Source organism: Aythya fuligula, chromosome 2 (assembly GCF_009819795.1).
Source record: "Aythya fuligula isolate bAytFul2 chromosome 2, bAytFul2.pri, whole genome shotgun sequence".
Lineage (NCBI taxonomy): Eukaryota > Metazoa > Chordata > Aves > Anseriformes > Anatidae > Aythya > Aythya fuligula.
This window is the reverse complement of record NC_045560.1, coordinates 60,167,749-60,190,543: the sequence shown is the minus strand read 5'-3', so window position 1 is coordinate 60,190,543 and position 22,795 is coordinate 60,167,749. Positions and strand designations below refer to the sequence as shown.

Genomic DNA, 22,795 nt, shown 5'->3' with positions numbered 1-22,795 from the left:
GCCTTTCTTGTCTGATACTCTTCCACCCAACATAATGCCAAACAGCTGACTATCTGCTTTCTAAAAATGGACTGTGCTGCAAACAGCATCCTGACAATTTAATAATTTGTCAAAGTAGTCCAACCAGTTATTATGAAGTACCTATCATAGGGTTCAGAGGTAAAGGTCATCTACTTACTCACAAAGCAAAGTGCTTCTGCTGACACTAAAAAGCAGACAATTAAAAGAAAAAAAAAATCTGAGACATTCCCTGGCAGACTTGACTTTAACATACAAATTCAACTATCCGTAAGAGCAGTTGCCGTTCCACAAGAATGCTGTTTCTCTTCCTGTTTGTGCATTGTTTGCAATTGCTATTCTTCTTCTGTGTACAGCATTGCTTTACCTGGAGTAAAAAAGGAATTTAGATCATCTTGTTTTGCCTCTCAGACAGGAGACAATGTGGGTCCAGCCCAGGCTTCTAACACTGAAATTTTATATCTGTTTTTTTTTTTTAAATGAGATATTTGCCCCAGGCAACACTAAATTCTCTCTGCTTTTATAACAGACAAAGAAAAGAGTCTGATGTTCAACCATGGGCATCTATATGCTCAGATGCTAATTCTGAGAGGATAAATTGGACTTCAGTATGTTGACATAAGTATCTGCATTTGAAAACCAGTTCTTACAATGTATTCTCTCCAGCAAAAGAAACACAGACTGCATTAAAGATATGCTTTTAAATATTTCCACCATACATATTTTATATACATGTATGATACACATACAGATAGATATGAAGATGTAACTACTTGCAGTCGACAGGTAAATTTTTAGTTCTATCTTGGTTCCCTAGCTCTGAAAATCCAGCTGAAATTGTTTCAGATCTGATACTCAAATCAACAATTATTATGAAAAATGAATACCCTATGAATGCATCCTCTGAGTTGCTGAATGTCCTCCTCCCCTACTGGTTTCAGGATTCATTTGCTGAATTGTGCTCGGTCCCCAACCACCATGCTGAGTAGAACCCATCCCCCCAAAACTTTAATAGCACAAATTCAGCAGAGTGACTTAATCACTCTAGAGAATTCATTCTTCTATGAACTTTACTAAAAAATCTGTCATGTCTAGTTATTGATCTTAATTAACATCAAATAGGGAGTGTCTTCAATGCCTCTACCAAGAAGGAAACCTCCAATTGTCCTGCTCTCCGAAGTTATCTTTACACAAGAAGCAATACCTTCTCTTTGGAACTGCAATAGCCTTCAGTCTTCTCTCTTTGGTGGTTCTGCCTCTTTAACCCTCTGGATAAAATGGATACTCCGACTCTGCAATAATGTTCATTTAGATGATGTGTTGGGAAAGACCAGCATTCTAATAGTTAAATAAAGAACACCTTGTTTTCAGCTTTACCACCCTCATTTTGTTGACTTTTACCCTGTTATTTTTTAAGATTAGACCCTTTTTTAAAAGGTAGAAGGTTACGGCCTTCAATAGCACAGTATTTGTCTTTTCCCTTGCTTTGAAGCTCTACTGTCTGCTCTGGACAGGAATGCCCTGTTATTTACAACATACAGTATTATTATTTCAGGGTTACCATCTTCTGCCAAGCCACCACAATGGTGCTGAAGTTAATTGCAGAGGTAACGGGAAGGGGAGCAAGGAAGTGCTTCTTTTGAGTATAGTACCTATTGCTTCTCACTGAGTTCCCATCAACATTTCTGCAATACCTGCCTTTATTCTAGGCACAGATAATGCTCATTCATTGAAAAAACAGAGCAAAAAATGCTTTTCCAGCCCAAAATAGAAGGCAATGGTACTATTACAGACTTAATGGAAGTTCTTTACTTTTAAAAACAAGTGTTTAATAAGCAAACAATTTAAATTGTTTAATTAGTTCATAATCCAGTCTAGGAAAAATGTTCTTAAAGGACTCTAGCATGTGCCTAGTTAAACATATGCCAGGTAGAGTTAAACTTCCAGCAATCTGTAATGATTTAAGCAGTTACCCCAGGGAGCACCGTTCTCAAGTCAGCTTTAGGTCAGGCTGCACTTCTAAGCCACAGCAAATCTTAGCACCACCCGATGGCTCACACTGCTCCCGAACACCCACCTGCCTTTGGAACCGAGCAGCTGTAACACGTGACCCCGAAGTACATCGCTTTGCTCCTCTCCCTCACCCTCTTTTCTACTTATTTTTTTTTAAAGACATCATAGCTTGCTATGAACTTGGCAAAATGCTCTGCAGTGGGTCTTTGAACTGGAATGCCTATTGTGCATACATTTCATATTATTATGATGAGCTGTATTTTTCTCAAAAAAATAATTAAGGAGGTGGTAACTTACAATTACAGCTCCCCACCCTGTTCACAGAAGTACTATAATTAAGGATCCTACTAAGGCAGATGCTTGTCTATAGAATTTATAAATTTAAGCAGATCTTTAAGTGCTTTCTTTATTTGAGACCAAACACAGCATTAAAGTTAGCAGGTGAGTACAGTTCTTGATTTCTGAGTGCAGATGTGGTTTGGCTTCTCTGTTTTATTTTGCTGTAAAGCAAAGTCAGCCTGAAATTCAAGTAAGAAATCAAGAACATCCTTCTCGTATCCTGTGACAACGTTCATAATGCAACTAGAGGGGTTTGAGTACACGACCAAATTCCTTTCTGGCTTGTTCCTTTTATCTGCTTTAAAGGTCTTAGCAAATGATTAAAAACAAAACAAAATTAAAAGGGTAATATACGTAAAGTCACCATCTCCCAAAGTAAGAAAAAACAATGATAGACCCCACAGCATTTGGGCACAGAATTCACATCCCTCACACTATTTTTGTGAATGCAGCTCGGGCAAGGAGCATAGCATGAGAACCTTAAGCAAAGCTTTTCTCTTAAGATTGATATAAATGAGGATAGCCTTATTTCCACTGCAGCACCACAATCTTGAATAGCTGCCTTACTGCAGCTCCATCCTCACCGCCTCTGTGCAGGTGGGGCAGGACAAGCAGTGTGCCTCGCACCACTGCCAGCTATTAGGCAGCTGAAATCTTCGTGTCCACACAAAAGCTTGAAAAGCAGAGAGACCTCAGGAGTTGAGCGTCTCCTGCCTGAAGGAGCTGGCACAACTGCACAACTTACAGGCATCAGGCCACAGCCCGAGGGGACGTGCTGCAGGCTCCCTGCTCCTGGCTCTCATGGACCAAATTCCCACTGCCTGATGCCCCCCACACAGCTCATTGGCTTCAGACTTAAGGAGGGGTATAAAGAGCAGAGATGTTTTTCAAGGCCTTTTTAGGAAAAAAAAAAAAAAAAAAAAAAAAGGTATCTTTGATAAACAGGTAGGCAAAATTTAATTTCCTGAATCTTTACAGAGCACTTTGTTGTCACCATTATACAAGTAAATACACTCCTTTTGGAGGAAGGGAGAAAAGAGGAGTGGTTTCTACCACATGGCTAAAAGGTTTTATTTGTTGGTTTTATGTATCAATAAAATCAAATTACAGGCATCAAGGGACATTTATTTCAATGCTAAATACCTTATGTTAAGATGTCAATTAAAGTTTTCCTGAAGAGGAAAGTTCCTCAGCAAAAAATGAATGCATTAAAAATAAGTATACTATTCCCCAGAGGACAGAATATAAAACAACCTGTCAAGTAATCAAAGATAACCAAAGAGAATGTGTTAACTCCCTGATGTTTTTTTCTGTTCAGCATCAGGTGAATGTAAGCTCTTTTACCACCTGACGGAGCCCTGTTCTATTAATTCCCTGCCTCCCTCTTTCCATACCACTTCTATCAGCACTAAAAAGCTTCACAAACTGGTGGCTGACAAAGACACACACTGACTATGCATTCTTTTAAGGGCAACACCAGCTCCAACCAGCCTGCAAAAGCTGCCAAACATGCACGCTATTTACAAAACAAAAACCACAGCTATTCTTGGAAACATACTGAACTGTTTATGAAAATTTAGATGTATGGAGCACAAGTGTTTTACATTCAGTTTAATGTATCTGCAGGTGAGGACTGTTTACCCTTAATTAGAGAAGGCAACAGGAAAATTCCATGAATTCAAGAAACTGGTCCAAATCAAACTTATCAAATTTTAACTGAAAATATGCCATGTGATGCATCATACTTGTAGAGCCTGGAAACATCTGTACTCTGAAAAATCAGAATCACATCCTACACCAATAAAACGTCATAATGTGCATGTAAAATAGCAAACTCCTCAAAGAGAAGACTTTGATTACACAGATACGAGTATATAAAAAAAAGAAAGTGGGAGCTCTTCTCTATTCAGAGCTCTCCTGAATTACTACAAAAGACCAACATATACAATGTATATTATAAAAGACCAGTATTAAGGTCTAACTTGTGCTCCCACTTCAACAAAATAAAATGAATGTAAACGAATGTAGAAAGGCTACCCTAGGAAATACAAACGATTTTTTTTTTTCCAGGCTGGAAGGCCAGAAGTATTTTGATTCTGAAGCTCTACTTGTTGCAACATGTTTTTAACATAGTTAGTGCATTAATTTTTTCCTGCAATCTCAATTAAGAGTGTGGTACAATACAATGCATGAAGAGAAAGAAAAAGATGAATTCTTTGTTCTAGGTGTTAAAAAATCACAGATACAAGCCTTCTGAGCTGTTTTTAAAAGCTGCTTAAAGATAGCTCTTTACACTGGGACTGCTTACCTTTTTTCCTCCTGTTACAAATTGCTTGAAGTGAGATCTTACAAAATGAGGATGAACAGCAACAATCTGAGTATAAACAGGAGAAAAAAGATGATTATGACTCATATAAGAGTTTAAAAGGTACATTGTATCTTTTTTTTTTTTTTTTAACTGGATAGATCTTTGCCAAATATCAAACATTACAGCTGAGTTCTGCCTCTAAAGTAGAGACCAGTTCTTTCAGATATCTCAGTCTGTTTCTTAGTCCCACTCATTTTTCCTAGAACAAAAAGAAAATTCTCCATATTGTAGCGCACGTGACATGCAAGATGCTGAGGGACACAATAGGCAGAACAACCACTTTTTTCCATATCAGGCAGCAGAATAAGGTCCATTATAAGCACTGCAAGCATTCCTCTAAGCGAATCTTCTTTGGGACCTACCTAGAGGACAAGGCTTGACATTGCCACACAACTATCTTGTGTGTTGTTACACAGCTTAAATAGCCTCCTTACTTTGCCCCACCAAGCATCAGGCTCACGTTCCAACTGATAGCTGGGTCTGGTGTGTTGAATCACAGTGCAAAAAAAAGGGCTTTTGTGTTACATGTCAAGAGATACAGCTGTAAGAGTAGTACAGCAGTAGGAGCCAAGTGAGTTGCATCCAATGTGTGTGAAAACTTCATGAGCTCATTCTTTTTCTCTCCTCCAAGTGTGGATGCAAATATGGAAGAACCCAAGCAGCAAAACACAGTAACTTGCACACACCACCTTTTCTCCCATAAGAAATGCTTCTTGCTAAGAAAGCTAGATCCTCCCATATGTCTAATAGAGGCATTTTTTCAACAGCCAGCCAGCCACTTATCTCTACCAGAGTAAAACTGAATTCTTCCCTCCACAGAGAGTACATCAGCATCGCCACCCATTGCTCTATCCTGGGATAGGCTTAACGGATATGAAGTGGTTGCAAAATATTGACCTCACAGTTAGCAGAACCCTCGGAATTTATATCACACATCTACAAAGAGAGAAATAAGTTGAGACAGGTAACAGCTGAAACAGGACAATTTCTCTTTCACTTTGCCTTTTGTATTTGAAAAACTCAATAATACTTCTTACAAAACCTAGATCAGCTTTCTTCCTGCCTAACCAGATCAAAAGCTTTTATATTGAGATAGATAACTATTTTCTAGTGACTTGAATAACATTACAAGGAAGCAGTATTCCTCTCTCATTTAGATTCAATGTGACCTTTCTGTTATTAAAGACAACAACAACACAATTACTAAAGATTAAAACAAGCACTTACTTTAATAGGACAGTCAAACGTTTCATGAAACTCTTCCGCTGAATACAATCCAAACACCTGCACCTAATTTGAAAAAAAAAAAAAAAAGCAACAAAAATATGTACCCAATAACCACTTGACAATTAAAGGTGAATGTAAAACACTAACAAGTAGAAGATTAGCGTGAATGCCAACAGCTACAGCATTTTCCTGAAGTAAAAAGTCATATTTAACTATTCAGTTAATTGAGACATCTTCAACTTCTATTTTGGCTTATCTCTAAATATTTTCAGCAGTGCAAAAGGACTTATTTGAATCTTTTTTTTTTTTTTTTTTTCCCCTAAACAGAAACACAGAAATGACAAGTTCCTTTTGCTTTAGGCTGATCAAATCTGTTTAACAGATACTGATCTAGGTAAGGTATGAGCAACATAATAACATTCAGGGGAAGATAAATTAAAAACTCTTCCTTTCTGAGAAGGAACCGGAATATTTTTTCACCTCCAAGCAATACAGGCTTTACATAAGAAAAAAGAAATTTGTGACAATAAAGCAAAACCAGCCTGAAAACCAAGTCCCATATGTTTCTTGGCATCCTCTGCTCCTCCCAGGTGCATTCAGTGCTACTTTGTTTTATTCCATGACCACTGGGAACGTCTCTCTGAAGATTGCTCCCTTCTCATCTATGTTGATGTCTTAGTACATTTAACAGTCAGCACTGGAGCTGTAACCGTAGACCATCAGAATATCTATCAGAATTAATTCTTCTCAAGAAGGCTCAACATGAATAAAAAAGTGTTTTTGTACTGTCAAGAGAATTAACGGATTTTTAAATGTTTTCTTCTCTTTATTTACAGAATTGGTATGGAGGTATAAAGTATATATATTACAAAAAAAAAAAAAAGACTTAGATGCTACAACCCCACAATAGGGTTTCTTCAAACTTTATGCAGGTGCAACGCTCTTTTGGTCTAGTGTCTTGTCACGCAACACTCCATTCCTTTCCCTGATTCTCACATGAAATGGTGACAGCTGATTTCCTCCAGAGCTCAGGAGTAAAGTAGGGCTGAAGACTGATGGCTAGGGATTAGTAATTGATATACTAATTATTATTTCCACAGGGATAATAAATGGTTTGCTTTTACATGATGATTTTAAGGTTTGCACCCACTGCCAGAAGCCTCAGCAGGGATGGAAGCTGCTGGCGGGAGAAGGGAGGGAAAACAGCATCCCAGGAAGCAAGTCCATGGAAAACTGTATCTGACAGCAAATCCACTTTAGAAGGCTCCTGGACAGGCTTGGTCATTCAGCCTTAGTTTCTGGGAGAGGTAATCCCTTCAGTAATTCTGCTCTACATGTTCAGCTAGTTGGACTAACTACGTGTTGGACTAACTACAAGATTTAAATCCTCTTTTAACTCTATTGTGTTCTCTTTCTCTCCAGCCCCACTGCGACTACTTGAGTTGGAAGGGGTGGGAGGACAGCTACAAAAAAAAAAAAAGGCAAAAATATAAATCAAAAATCACTAGAGAAAGATTTGCAGAACAAAGCCACTAAGTCCCAGTAATGGGCCACAGAAATAAAGCTTAATGGCTCTGCGAAAAGATCAATTCAGCTATCAGAGGATGAGAACCCAGACAACCAAGGAGACAGAGTTAAAAATTAGAGCCCAGGTAAACTACAAGAGGAACTAAGCCATCCTCAGATTGGCTCGAAGTTTGGCAGTGGTGGTAAGCTAAAACCACCCCACAGCACCTCATCTCCCTTTCAAGCTCGTCTCCTGGATACATTTCCGAAGCAGCATTATCAGCTCTGTCCATTACTCATTAGTGACTATACAGTCTCTAACAACATGCTTTACAAATACTGCAGCATGCGCTGCGTGGGGCTGAGCTACTGCTCCAAAGGATTGGAAAATCAATATTTGCAGACAGTGAGATGCATCGCAAAGCTGTGATTATGTAAGCCAACCAAAGGGTTATGTTTGAGTTGGGCCTGGCTGTGAGCCTAGAAAACCTTCGGCCTGATGTCTACAGGATTTTGTTTTCTGTGTTTTTGTTTTCATCAGTTGGCACAGTGTACCCAGTGCAACAGACTAAACAAAATAAGGTGCAGAGGAAAGAGAAAATACAAGGAAAGGAAGGAGGAAGAAAACTAATAAAAATGGTTAACACGCAAGTCTAGAAATTCCAGGAAAGCAACATTCTCAAAAACATCTCTCCAATAAAAAACAATTAATATTGACATTGGTGCCTTCAACATTTTCCTAATAATGAATCGAATGCGGCAATAAGATGTTTCTTTAAGAGTTTGAAAACAAAATGAAGCCAGTTAACTAAAGAGGATAAAACAACTCAGCATAAAATACATGTTATCATGTTTACTCTAGGGACACCATATAACAGTTTATTACTTCTTAATGTCTTTTATTCTTCAGAGAGAAAGTGATTCTTTTGATATTACAAAGCTATATTGGATTTATCTATTTCTACTTTCTATCCCCACTCAGCTCATGATATTTTTAGGTAGCTGGAAAAAGGATTTCATGATGAGAGCCTGCTGTATTTTGCCAGCCCTCTCCAATTTTAAATACCCAGGATTCACCACTCCTGTGGTTCCGACTGAGCTGTTTTTTTTTTTTTTTTTTTTTTTTTTTTTTTTTTTTTTTTTTGCTTCCACATGGTGGAAGAAGCAGCCAACCTTTTGGTGGTTAAAACACAAAATGCACACATAATCTATCTGAGCCATTTTTTTTTTTTTTTTTTTTGAAAAATGTGGAATTCAATACTTCATAAATCTTAATGTAAAGTTTGCTGTAGTAAACATGACACTAAAACATGTAAACACACGAGGTTTCAATATTCTTTACGCATCTTTGTATAAGAAGCTCAAAGTCAATGAAGATACAAATTATATTACCATACTGTAATGACATAGGAGAACTTTTGCAAAACATGGAGTCAGACCAAGGTCCTTCAAGACAGTATACAAGCAAATATCTAACCTAAATAAAAAAAACACAGCTCTGAAGCTGCAAGTGTGCTTCCCCTTCTATTTGTTCCAGTGCCAGCACTTTCCTCTTATACCCTCATATTTCAACACCTGGCCCATACCGAAATGGTGTGTGGGGGGTGACTTCTGTTGCTTTCCATGGAGATGTTGATCAGCTGCAGAGAGTCCACTGGCAAGGAACATTTTCAAAGAAAAAAACTTGAAGTATGGAAAAAAAAAGTGACTCCCAAAAGCAACTGGGAGTGTATGACATGCATGTGCCAGGTGTTGATATTGCATCTGGATGCTGCCTGACAAGAAAACGATTAGAGAATTGCACTTTGCTGCTATTCCAACCTCAGTCAACATCGTTAGTCTAGATGTAATTTGAGTGTGGAAAGAAAGAAAAAGCAGTAAAATGAAATGCAGAATACAGCAGAACAGATACAAGAAAAAGGCTTCAAGCCTTCCTTTGAGAGGCAAATGGTTTCCATCTCCCTCATGTTGGATTCACTCTGATATGGGAAAATGCACTCCCTGCCTACTGCAAGAAGCTTTTGCAGTGGCCTGTGGGACACATCTTCAGTGATTTGTAGAAAATACATACATCAACCTAGTTAGCTCAAAATGCACAGCTGTTATCATATCCTTCTTGTTTGTTTGAAACACGGTTAACAAAATTAACTTGTTTCTTTTCCTCCCCCTTCCCTCCCTCCAAGCAGTTCATTATTTCTGCTTATTTATTTGAATTAATGATAATCTTGCAACCACTTGAACAAGCATTTAACTTCTTACAATACAAGCACACTCACCAAGGTAAGGAAAGAGAGATACATGGAGGGTGAAGTTACACTTTTCCTATGACCAAGAACGTTGAAGTGCTATATTATCTAGCCAGGAATTTCTGCCTTTTTATTATACAGCAGCACAACATACTGGTATGTGCTTTCACCCGCTCCTTGGGTGGATTCTTTTATAAAAACACACATTTCTGAGTAAAGTCAAAAGTTTAACTTCTAAAACACAGTGGGGCTGGAGAGAAAGAGAACACAATAGAGTTAAAAGAGGATTTAAATCTTGTAGTTAGTCCAACACGTAGTTAGATCTTTTAAGTGTTTAGTGTACAGTGTGGTGAGGTTGCAATGTCCCTGGACTTCATGAACACAAGCGTGGTTCATATTGCACTTGTTACTGCAACCCTGTGTCAAAAGCATTATCTGAATTAGCTTTAGCAACAAAGTTTAGGTTGTCTTGTATAGCGCACAGTGTCACCTACTGGATCCACAATACCTATTTCACTAAATGAAGGCAGATTCATCATTTAAAGTAATAGAATTTTGTCCTTTTCAAACACAGCCGCATCAGAACAGGGATAATGAATTTCTGAATATTTCTGCAATCAAATACATAATTTAAGATTAATGTATTATATTGAAAAAAAAAAGCGTGGCTTGTAGCCTTACTGCAACATATACATTTCAAGTCAGTAATTCACGATCATATCTAAGGAGTCCTTACAGCAAGTGCTCATTCCCCCTCACCATTCAAAACACCCCAACCACCAATGCAAGCTCAACATTTTTTATTACTGTGCACAATTACTGACCCTTCCCTTATCTTGCTAAGACAATTAGGATACTGTTGCTGTGTTTCTCACAGGCTGTAAAATTCTACAACCCACTTTGATAGGCACTAGTATCCCAATTACTGTGTCAAGATACTGACATCAAGAGATCTCTGAGAAACAAAAAGCTTGGATACATAAAGTGGCTCTCTGCCTGTTGCAGAAAAAAAACTACCTGTTTGGAAGGGAAAAAATCAAAGTTCATACAGTCTAAAGGGGTTGTTTCCCCATTTTGCCTATTGCAAGATTAAATTTTAGTTTTCATTTATACATCTTACACTGAATAGGATAAATCCATTAGGATCACCAACACTCCTCCTCCCCCCACATCTACTCTATAAGAAATGTTCTACTCAGGAAGTCAGGTGGAAATTGAGAAATGATTTAAATTATTTTTAATGCACTGCATTTGTATATGAACATCATATTCAAAACAGAAGCTTAAAAACACCCTGTGCATTAGAATTTTATCATTGCAAACCAACATTAGAAAAGACTGCCATCGACTTAAAAACAAAAAAGACATTCTTATAAGTGGAAAATCAATCACCAAAACCACTAAATGTCACAGCTCAACATTCCAGAGAAGCACTGATAATTGTTAGTTATACACTGCACAAATGATGTATGTCCTCAGTCAAGGAAGTAGGTGCCAGTTTTTTAGGAAACTGTACATATATTGATTTTACATTTATTTAATGTGGCTCTTGTAAGACACTTTATTCTTCTGATAAACTATGATTGCTTATCAAAAGATTCTATAATTCAAGAGAAACATTCATAACGTGTGTGAAAATGAAAACCACCAGCCCACAGAAATCATGCCCACAAAATCCAATTTTGTGGATTTATAGCAGAAAGGCATTAAACTACTGTCTTGCAGGAACAGCAGACTAGTCACTGAAGTATAACTGGCACAGCAGTAATGATTAAGGTGACGTGTCCTCCTGCCACAGCTGTTAATCAGCTTAATACCAGTTACATTATTGACATTCTTGTAATTACTTTTCCTACAGCACATTTGCGCAAAATATATTTGACTTTAATTTTGAGTATTCAAAGGCGAGCCCAGTTCTCAAAATGGATGGGCAAAGTGGTGCTAAATGCAAGAATTAACCCCACAAGTATCACAGTTATCACAGGTTTAACACGAAGGGCTGCCTTTTTCCTTGTTAGATACACAAATGGGTTAGTTGTACCTTGCCATCTTCTGAGCAAACACCCATGTGTTCTCCACTTTCATCCAGACTGATCTGATTTATCTTCACCGGGCTCTAGAGAAAGAAAAGAAAAAAGACTTTTAAAGTTACATTTAAAGTTGCAGCAGCAATCATATGCTTTAATGACCTCTACGCTTTCTGAGATTTATGTATGAAAGGTTGTACGATGTTAAATTGCACAAATCCAAAAATCACAGAATAGGTCTGTTTCCAATAATGCCAAAACACAGCCTTCTTTCCAGCCTTTTGCCTGACCCAGAACCCTGACATTTTTTGTAGCTACCTGCCTCAGAGGCCTAGAGCCCCCACAAAGGTCCAGGCTCCCAGGACTGGAGCACCTGAGCCTATGCACCACGGCTACTCATTAAGAACCTCTCCTGCTCTCAAAACTCAGCATAAAACATGCTGACAACACAGGCATCAAAGCAACTGAAAATTCTTCTGGTTTGGTCTGATGGCTGTACTGGTAATTATTTCTTCCTGCAAATCCCTTCTCTGGCTTTCATTTTTGCCTCTAATAGTGTTTTCAGAAGCTAGTATTAGAAGGTATTGAAGTGCAACATAGTTGTACTCAGAGAAATATTGAGAAAAGCCTCAAGACTGCACCAATTTAATAAATTTTCATTTTTCCTATCCATTTAAGATATTCTTTTACTTCTATCCTGCAGGGTTAGACAGTTGTTACTGTTTACTTTAGCTTAAACATCTGTCCTTAAGTACTGAGGACTAACATAACATTATTTGGGTAATGCTGTGCATATCCTCTCACGTATAAAAAAACAACTTTCAATTATATTAAATATCAAGAACCTTCTTATGTACTATGAACCTGATTTCACCCTCCGTAATATATCATCATTTCAAGCATCACTGAAGGATCCTTACCCAAGTCAATCTCTCTTAGATATTTAAGAATAACTTTTCAAACCCTTACAAAGTTTTGAACAGATGACACCATGAAACAGATCACCTCTGTGATTCTGAGCATCTTAAAAGAGAAATTCATCATAGGTTTGTATGAAAAGAAAGCATCACTGGAAGAGTGCTAGAGTCATGGGGTCACATTAGATGCTACAGATGTGTGCCTAAAATACCACAAGTCCTTACAGATGCTATGGCAGGTGGAATTACACCACCATTAAAAGTTTTATGAAAACACGCTGTTCAGATGAACATCCTATAGGGGATAAAACTCAGGTCTTCTCAGAGTCTTTGCAAAACTTTTCGCCTTTTCTTTCACACAAACACAAAATGTAACTCAGGAAAATGAAGTTTTCCTCACCTCCACCTTGGGAAAAAACAAACAAACAAACAAACAAACAACCACAGAACACTAGCATTTGCATAAATTACGTTTTCATTCTCTAAAATCTTCTTTCTAATCAAGGTTGAACAACTGCATGCTGCATTGCAGCTGGGGAAAGGATGCTGCCTTTGCTCTTCTGTTTCCTTGCATGCAGAAGACATCGCTCTTGGTCATCAGGGAGCGCTGCATGGAAATACCGCGGCTGCTGCCTATCACAACACGGGCTTTCCACCCTGTGTTGCCTGCCAAAAAGCGCACTGCCAAGGAAGCCATCAAGCCAACTTCCCTTGATTTATGTGCTCCAGCTGTATTTTCATCTGCCGCAGGGTGGATATGGTGACTCGCTGCGTTTGAAAGCCAGAAGTGAGCACGGCCCTGATCGTGCAGACAGCTGGTGCTTGTTCCTCCTGCCACAGCTGGGGCATCCACTGAGGGGCACAACTCATGTCCACCGGCCTGCTGGTGTGGTCAGTGGCCTCACGAAAGCTCTGATTCTCAGATGCTACACCCACACCTGGCTAATACCTTGGAAATGCCTTTCTAAATTTCTGGTTTGCTCAGAAAGGTGCAAGAGAAGATTTTTGTCTCTGCTGGGGGGGTGGTGGGGGGGTGAGAAGGGAGGTGGGCAGACAGGCACCCACAAAAAAAACAGCATGTATCTCAGTGGTATCTAAGTTGCCGTTGCGACAACTTCCTCACAGAGGTTCTCATCTTTTAATACTCTGCAACTGGAAAGGCAGAAAGTCCACCCTGAAATAGCACTACCCAGACACAGGGCCATACGCTAAGTTCCTGTGTTCAGTCAGCCCCACCCTTCTCATCTCTCCAGCACCTAAAACCTGCTGTCAGTGCTTGCAGGACAGCAAGAACAGATTTAGTGGCATTCCTTCAAGGGGCAAGAAAGCCCAAGATGAAAAGAAACAAAAGACAGGCCAGAAGAGCCAACAGCTCAGCCTGTAGGTCCACACTGTTCCCACCGTGCTGGTAAATGGCTTGGATAAAGTTTGATGCTCAAAAAACAAAGTGCGGTAAGCAGGCAAGGAAGGTTGTGTTAATTATCTATAAAAGATGAGGCAGAAGAGCAGGATGATGGACTTAATCCATCACACTGCTGTTTGGAGGCTGCACAGCACACTTTGGAGATTAAATGTGTGATTGTGCTCAGGTAACCAAATGGTGTCTAGCAAGGCAAAACTTCACCACGTACATTATTTCACATTATGTGCGTTTTTCACATTGAAAATTGCACACGATACTTCAGAAATGTTTGTTAAGTAGAAATTTGTTAGGAAGAAATCAAGTAGATGTGGTATTTCATGACACTGTATATAACTGGCAACTTGTTTCAAGCCTTCTGAATGCCAAATACTTCTATCATTTATTTTTAACTTTTCCTTTTTTCACTTCCTTCCCAGCATTTTTTCCCTGTTGTCTGTACTGTACGCAGAGGACACTCAGGGAAGACAAATTCATCTAAAAGCAGAGCTGCTCACTGACAAAGACTTTCAGCTAATTTCCAACAGAAGACACTATGCTAGATGATATACACGAAGTAAAGCAATCACGGAAAAAAAAAATAAAAAAAAAAAAAAACTTTTTTTTTCCATAGCTCATGCTGAATTGGCACTGTTGGTTACCAGCCTGCTTGCTGACTTTACCAGTCAGAACTTGCCATGCAACTCAGAAAGTGATGATAGACCACAAACTCAATAACGGTCAAGTCTGAATATTAAATGCATTTTACAGTAAAGTTCTAGCAAGGTGAAGAACTCCAGTGCCAGGAACTAGTTTGGCATTGAGTAACAACAAAGCTATAATTTCCAGAATTATATTCCACAGTAAAGCCATTTAAGATATGTACATAAAGCTATCCCGAAAATCAGAAATAAGAGACCACCAATAAAATTAGTGTGCTATCTAAATCCAAGGTGTTTCTCCTAGAATCATCTATTCAGATTAGTTATTTTTATAAATACATGTCTGCATGCCAGCCAGCAAAGGTACTTACCATTTCAAAATTAGTCATACTTATATCCTATCAACAGGTTGTGGATAATTTTGAGATTTCAGAAAAAAGAAGCACAGACAATTTTGTGGCTTTCCCTCCCTTTCCTTTTTCTAATATAGTTATTTTATTTATATATTAAATATATATGTATGATATTAAATATATATATATAGTGTGTGTATATATATATAAATTAAATGTTACTAAAAAAACATTTTGTTTTAAACTTTATTCCAACTGTCCCAACTGAAGAGTTTAATTTGTTTATCAAAAGGAATAGGTTTGGTTTTTAAAGCATAAGCACCCCTCCTGCAGCATCTACCTGCACAGGTTGACAAAATAAGAAGAATCGCTGAAGGTCAGAGAGGACACAGAGCCACTAAGCCACTGCCATCTGGAAGACTGATCATTTGATACAGTCTGAACTAGGAAATGCTCTGGGGTTTGGTCAGCTAGCTGTTTTAAACTTTTTTTTTTTTTTTGAGGGACAGAAGTAAAGGGGGAGGAAAAACCTCCAAATTTATAGGCATCATATTAAAAAAAAAAAAAAAAGAAAAAAAAAAAAGAATTGCAACAGTAAGGTCAAAAAGTGTTAATCCACAACTTAAGAAAACCCTACTCACGTATTACTCAATAATAAATATGAACTGATCTCAAATCCTATGCCATAAAAACCTGGGCACCTGTGTATAAAATTCTGAGTTGCTAACAATTATTTAATTAGCACTACTTTGGGCAATATTTTTTTTTAACCTAATCAGGACCACTATCTTTAGGCCAACCAAGGGAAATAAAAAAAAAAGGGGGGGGGGGAAGAAAGAAAAAAAAAAAAAAAAAAAAAAGCACAAGCAAACCAAAAAACCACCACCAACTTCTTTTAGTCACAAGGATACTTACAGGACTGAATAAGTAGCAGTAACACACACAGTATCTATAAATCGAAATGATTCAAGTCCGGCAATAAGGAGGATCCTGCTAGTTAGGAAGGGAGATACACTGAACTGATTAACCTGAGAACAGCCTCTGAATTTCATAAAGTGTGGAAGTTCTGGCAAAGGAGGAAGAAATGTCTTCAGCTGAATTTCCATTAGCTGCAGTTTTCTTTCTGATGGAGACATGTTTGGAATTCTCGACAACATAAGTAAGTTTGACTGTTCAAAATCAATAATGTCAAGCTGACACTACAGAACAAAAAAAATGTTACCTTAATGGAAGAAAGAAAAGTTTAAGGAGAAGGAAAAAGAGCTAGCAGGGATCTTGCTCAAACAGATCTAAATACAGGCTTTTGGAAAACTCTAAATTTAAAGGAAAGGAAAATCGAGCATCTACCAACAAATGTACCTCATGCACTAATCAATTACCTAATGTAAAAATGCTTGAAATAAATGCACTTAGTATGGATTATGTCAGCTCTTCAATTAGGACTAAATTCACGGCCACTCAGAAAGCTTCTTTTAATTGTGTTCTTTGTGGCAACTCCTTCTCCCCTGACACTCATCATCAACCCACCTTATACTATCAGTCCCCCAACAGTGAACCTGAGAAATCAATCTGCTAATGTATAATTTGTAAAGCTCTTCTGACTAACAAATGGATAATTGATTCTTTCACAAATGCTGCATCCCAATGGATATGAACTGGATGAACAAGAAACATAAGACTGGATTTCACTCCAATTCTGTGAGAAATGCAATATTTACAAGCTAGGAATCTAAACGTTTTAATAGTTGCCTGTGACTTCATGCCTTTTAGCCATGGTTAGCAGGCAAGCAACAAACACATTAAGAGTGTGAAAAGCAAAGCAGTGTTCGATCATACTTGCTCGTTCTACTTCAAGAGGTTCCCAACGCTAACACAAGCCGTTTATGCAGCATTTTCATCCACTCTTTAAGAAGAATTTTCAAGAACTTTCCTTAAATTAATCCAAAGATTCTTAATTACCCACCTATGCACATGCATGCATATACATGTATACTTACCCACAGGACACAATCATCTCTAAGTCTTTTTTGCTGCATTACATTGTTATCTACCTAACCATTCTGTAGCTGCTCTTCATACTACAGGAAAACTATATAAACTAGAGTTTAAACTGTAATAAGAAAATTAAACAAACCTGTCTCCTAAAAGTTCCCCTTTTACACTTACCCATGTGTTTCCATCTGCACAACATTCACATAAACATGTACAATTCTAGTGTTCAGCAATACAACCCCACTTTTTAAAAAGTTAATCCACGGGAATATGAGTTACTACCTTTTTGTTTGTATTGTTTCCACCATTAAAATGGTGGAAATACTTCTTTCCAATGGAAGCGATTACTTCTACCATGGAGGTCTGGTGTCAAATGCTGATTTGTAAACAAACTGCCTTAGCTATTGTCATATTTAAGCAAAGATGCTCTCTATATATGAGCCTTGCACTAGCAGAATAAGGAACTTGCTCTAAATAAAGCCTCAACTCTTCAGCTTTTGCACCCATATTATTAGATGTTCTATACACCACTGAATAATGAAAAACAATGTTGTTAAGACTACTGGGAAAAAAAAAAAGAGAGGACTTGGCAAGTACTGAACGTTCTTTCTCCAGGGGTGTCTTTCCAATTTGAAATGATAACCTCAGCCCACCTAGAAGAAAGCCTAATTTAACTAACTGGCCAAAAAACAACTTCTACTTTTTAAGGCCTTTTCATTTTGGGAAGTGAGAGGAGGTGACAGGAAATACAGCAAACAGTTGAAGACACCGTCAATATTTAAAAAATATTATGGTGCTGTACTGACTTATGCATGGTTTGCGTATTTGTTGAGTCTTACTAACACAATAGAGTGAAAAAAAATCCACAAAAGCAAATTTTGATGCTATATCATGGATTACATACAACATCATATAAGTACATATACATCTATGTACATATGCACATCTGAGAAACGTAGCAAAACGAAGGTTTAAATTGAAAAGGCAGCTTTAAAAGTTACAGAACAAGCTGTTTGCCACTGTCTCCAATAGAAATAGCATATTCTGACTTTACAATATGAATTTTCATTTGATGAAAATGTACTAATATCCACACCAAAGAGGTTTTGTTCAGCAATACTGGTAGTATTCTGATAAGTGAGGATTCCTGCTCCAGTGCTTTTCCTATAACACTCTTGAATCTGTCATTCTCCAAATGAAAAATGGGAGATTATATTGGTTAGACAAAAAGGGAGGGGGGAAGGCTGGGGAGAGTGACAAGGTCTGGGACACAGAACAATAACAACATTAACTTTTATTTTGTCTGCGGGAAGGCAAACCTTGCCTACAAAACAGAAAGATCTCAAAAGCTTGTCGGAATGTAAGGGAATATGAGGACAAGGAATCTCTAATATACGGTCTAAGGAAGTGAGAAAGACCAAAAAGCCTACAGTGATTTCAATATTTTCCACATCAGTGAATCCCTTAATCTTGTTTGTCAACTACAGGGACTAAGCAAAAATACATCCAAAGAGAAAAATTAACAAGGGATCTCCCTAAACCTGTAGTAGTTGCTAGATAATCAAAATGCTCGTCTAGGAATGACCAAGCTATGATTGAAAACAAATCTATATTGAAAGCCTATACCTCCTCCTAGCCGCATTTAACTGTTAGCTAATTCCTGACACATCCAAAACAGAATCTCATTTCTCTTAAAACACTGGCGTGTAAAGCTGTTTCCTTCTGGGAGCTTTGTGCCACGGCAAACAAATTACTCCCTTTCCCTTCTCTCCCCAGGTCCCCTTCACCATCCACTGCGTAACTGCAAGGCCTCAAAGATGAAATGTCCTAAGCATGCCTCTACTTCACTGTTGCTATCTCTGTATTAAAGCATCTGAGAATATGGAACAATATTCCCCAGCACACACTTACGGGCAGGGCTGAAGTAAGGGCTGATGTTGGGGAGCCGAGTAAGGGCTCCAGGTGATAACTACGTATATGTGCCTCAGAAAACGCAGCACATGGTGGGAGAAGACTATTCCAGGCCACCTGGAGGCTCACCTCACTGATTTCTCTAACTGCTTTCTTTTCAGAATGGCTCCCCAAGCACTGCGAACTTGGAGAACTCATCACGGAACATGAGTTTCCACACAGGCTACCATGTTATAAATTGAGCCTTGGAGAACAATACCAAAAAACGTATATAGAACTCTGAGGATCAAACTTACTGGGGCACTTTCACAGGCTGTTTTTAATAGAAAAACACCAGCACTGTCATTAACACATTTAACAGGATTTTGTAGAATTTAGAAGTGGGAAGTTTGAGATTTTCCTCCATTTCTTGATAAACCACAGTTGAAAGAAGTGACTGATGGGAGAGGCCAACCAGGTCATACAGTGCATGTTCTTGTCAGGACAGGTTTTCTTTAGAGATTATTTTATTGGTGCTTTGACCAACTTTTAAAGAAGCAATGAGGCTTTTGACTATCCTTTTCAGGGGTCATTCATTGTTTTGCCAGCATCACTTCCAGGAAGGTTTTCACCACAGCCATGACAATCCCCCTCCCTGACATAACACAGGACAGAGGACATGACCACAGGGCGCCCAGCATCCCTGCTTTTCCATATGCCCATTACAAGGCTATTATCCTTGCCACAGCTACACAGTTTTCATCCTTCTATGAGCTCCTGCAATGAAAAACTGCACTATTTTTTCCCCAGTTATTTTAGCCTGCCAACCATTCTACTATAGATGATGATCCCAGTCCAGTATCTACTGCAACCAGTGAAAAGATCTCCCATATGAATGAAGAACTCCCTTTCCTGGCTGAAAAAAAGACATAGCTAGTCACATCCTTGGTATTGTTGAATATTACACTGGGTGATCAATGCTGAAGTTCAGCCAATAGCTAAAACTGAAGTGACATTTTTCCATGTTGATAACATCCCGTTATCAACACTTGCACAGAGCTGTCCGCAAGAATAAATACATTTCTTGACTACTGAAAGTATTCTGTTCTCTTCGGACACCAAGTCAGAAACTTCTTTTATTTGCAACTGTGTCATTTGAGCAAGTCTCACAAACCTGGCAGAGAGATCCTCAACAATGATCAATTTCAGGTTTTGGATTCTTGACAGGATCCTAAAAAATCTGCAAATCAAAAAGATGGGGGGAGAGGGAGGAGAGTACTCACACAAGTAGAAACCATTAATCTTGAAGTGCACTGTAACTTACTATAAGTGGCAAATCACATGCAGTATTCTTACTGTGGCAGTAAGACAGGGAAAGCTAAATGTGAAGATGAATTGATCCTGTGCAACTTTCACAAGGCATTTGCATATAAAGAGGCTCTATTTCAATAACAGCAAGTGTAGATATCCTTGCTTATAATAAACTTTATTTAATGTAGATCCAAAAACGCAAGCAGATCCATTCATTCTTCCATCTTTATACTGCTCACATTTCAAAGCTCCTATCTTCAAGAACTGCCAAGGCCTGTAGCAATTACAGATTTCTGTTCTGAGTTGGGGTTGCAATGCTAAACACAAAACCAGCAGATTTCTATCATTTCTTAATCTTTTACTTATTTCTCTGTGCCACAGGACTGTGAGTGGAACTAGCTTCCTCAGCAGTGTCACAATAGAGATGATCAGCTTTTAAGTAGCTACTTTTGTCAACAAGCAATATGAGGATATTAACACCCAAGACCAGTGAAATCTGGACTGTCCATATTTAGCATTGCATCAGGAGGGCAACAAAAACTACTATACACTGTCATGTCTTTTAAAGCAAGTTGGTCTCATCCTTTAGATGTGCATCTTCATTAGATTTACAAAGTTCATTATCAACAATATCTTACCCCCTATGGGAAAAAAAGGCTTAGTTTTGCCTTCATGTTTTGTTCATCATATTATGCCCCTGTTATGTCATTCTATGTTTTAAGTAGTGTTGCATTTTTATTGTTAACAGAAACAAAGGGCTGCAGCTCTATCATTAATGTCAACTTATATAAAAAACATTGTCCTCCAGAACTCAGTTGCTTTGGACTTTCTAACTACGAAAACATTTAATAATGCAAAGAATATTTTATTAATGCCAGAACTCTGAATAATTCTGACAAGCTAACTGCTATTATTTTTATACGTGCACGCAAGTGCCTGCCTTCGGTGTACACAAAAATGTCATTCAGGTATAATATGCCATTTAACAAAAGGAAAACAGCTCTAGGAATCAGCAGTATACCAGCTTCTTCGAAGGCAAACTTTCCCATATCCTTCCTATGCTTTTAAAGGTTGTAAGGATTTAGAAGACACATCTGTGTAACCTGAAACTTACTGTTTCATTGCTGGTAATAAAAACTCTAGAGCAAGTTGGCCCAGTAGTCCAGCAGCATATCAACAAAGAGGACTTGGGGAGGGTATGAGACAGATGTGGCACAATATGCTTTTGAGATGACTGGAAAAAGGAACAGGCAAAGCACTGAAAATATGCCTTTGGCCAGTAAAAATCACCTGGTCAAACTTGGTCAAGTTCCTAGTAGGGCACAGACATCCCCAATGGTTGAGAATCTGAGGTTTCTTCCAAGAGAGAGAACAACCTAGTCTTGCCAGGGACAAAGCCAATGGAAGGAACAGAAAAATATAAATACCCTGTATTAACAGTTGTTTGAAATATACTGGCACTCTTCTGAGGGTTTCTTTTAGGTGTCAATTACACTCTAGTAAAATAATACTCTGTTTAAATCTGATAGGAAAAAATAATACTGTATATGGTTGTTTCTTTAACAGTTATGTGCACGGTTATGTCCTTCAAATTAGAAGCTATGTTTCTGTGTTATTCTTAAAAGCAAATAAACTTTGTTGCTTAATTGTCAAATTATGGTGTGTAGGAAATTTAAAACAAACAAAAAAAAGCCATTAAAGTTGCAAAGAAAATAAATTTTCTAAATAACCACAAGATACAAGATGCAGTTTACATTCAAGCGACAAATATTACCAAACCCGGATGGTGAAAGAGTTTGGGAAAAAAAAAAAAAAAAACAAACAACCAAACAAAAAGAACTTTTTTTTTTTGATGTTTCTGCATAATGTCACAAGTAATTTTGTTTGAAAATGCCACATGTAAATATATTTAGCAGAATTACAGTAGGTCTTCTATTTGATCTTTCACAAAAATAGATTCAGAGCTCCCGCAAGGTCTGATGAAAAAAAATAAAAAATACATTGAAAACTTTGCCCTTTGGTTAACCAACAGGGTACAGTAAAAGCTATAGAATTAATGTTCTAAATGTCTATCATTCTCCTATAATGCGGTATTTTCACCTACAATTTTCCAGATATTAAAAATTTATTTGAGAAAGCCCCAGAGCAGGATAGAATCCTACTAAATCAACAGAAACTGACTTGTTTGCTATCTCTAGATGACTGTGACAAAACAGTATTTAGTAACAGCCCTGTACCTCACTAAAGAGTGACATTAACAAACTCGTTCTAAAATCAGTGACATTGAGGAGGGATTCTAAGGTACCTGAACATAGTACCTTAAGTGTTGGTCATGACATACAACTGACAGACAGTAAGATACCCTATCCACTCTGAAGAAAAGCGATGGATATTAAAGAACAAAAAGAAAACTTCTTCCTATGCTTCTATGTCAAGAAAACAAACAAACAAACAAAAAACCCCATGCATGTTAAGAGTAATGAAGTTATAGAAAGACATTCAGCCTAAGGATGGGGTTGACATCCTT

General features: G+C 38.0%; 1 protein-coding gene across 1 annotated transcript in view; it reads right to left on the bottom strand.

Moving 5' to 3' along the window:
• VPS41 (VPS41 subunit of HOPS complex) overlaps window positions 1-22,795 on the bottom strand; it is a 114,909-nt gene that overhangs the window by 62,043 nt on the left and 30,071 nt on the right. The window contains exons 5-7 of the mRNA XM_032181035.1: window positions 11,759-11,833; window positions 5,966-6,028; window positions 4,679-4,744 (exon numbers count right to left, since the gene is read on the bottom strand). Coding sequence (XP_032036926.1) covers window positions 4,679-4,744; window positions 5,966-6,028; window positions 11,759-11,833 — 204 coding nt within the window. The remainder of the gene's footprint in view (window positions 1-4,678; window positions 4,745-5,965; window positions 6,029-11,758; window positions 11,834-22,795) is intronic.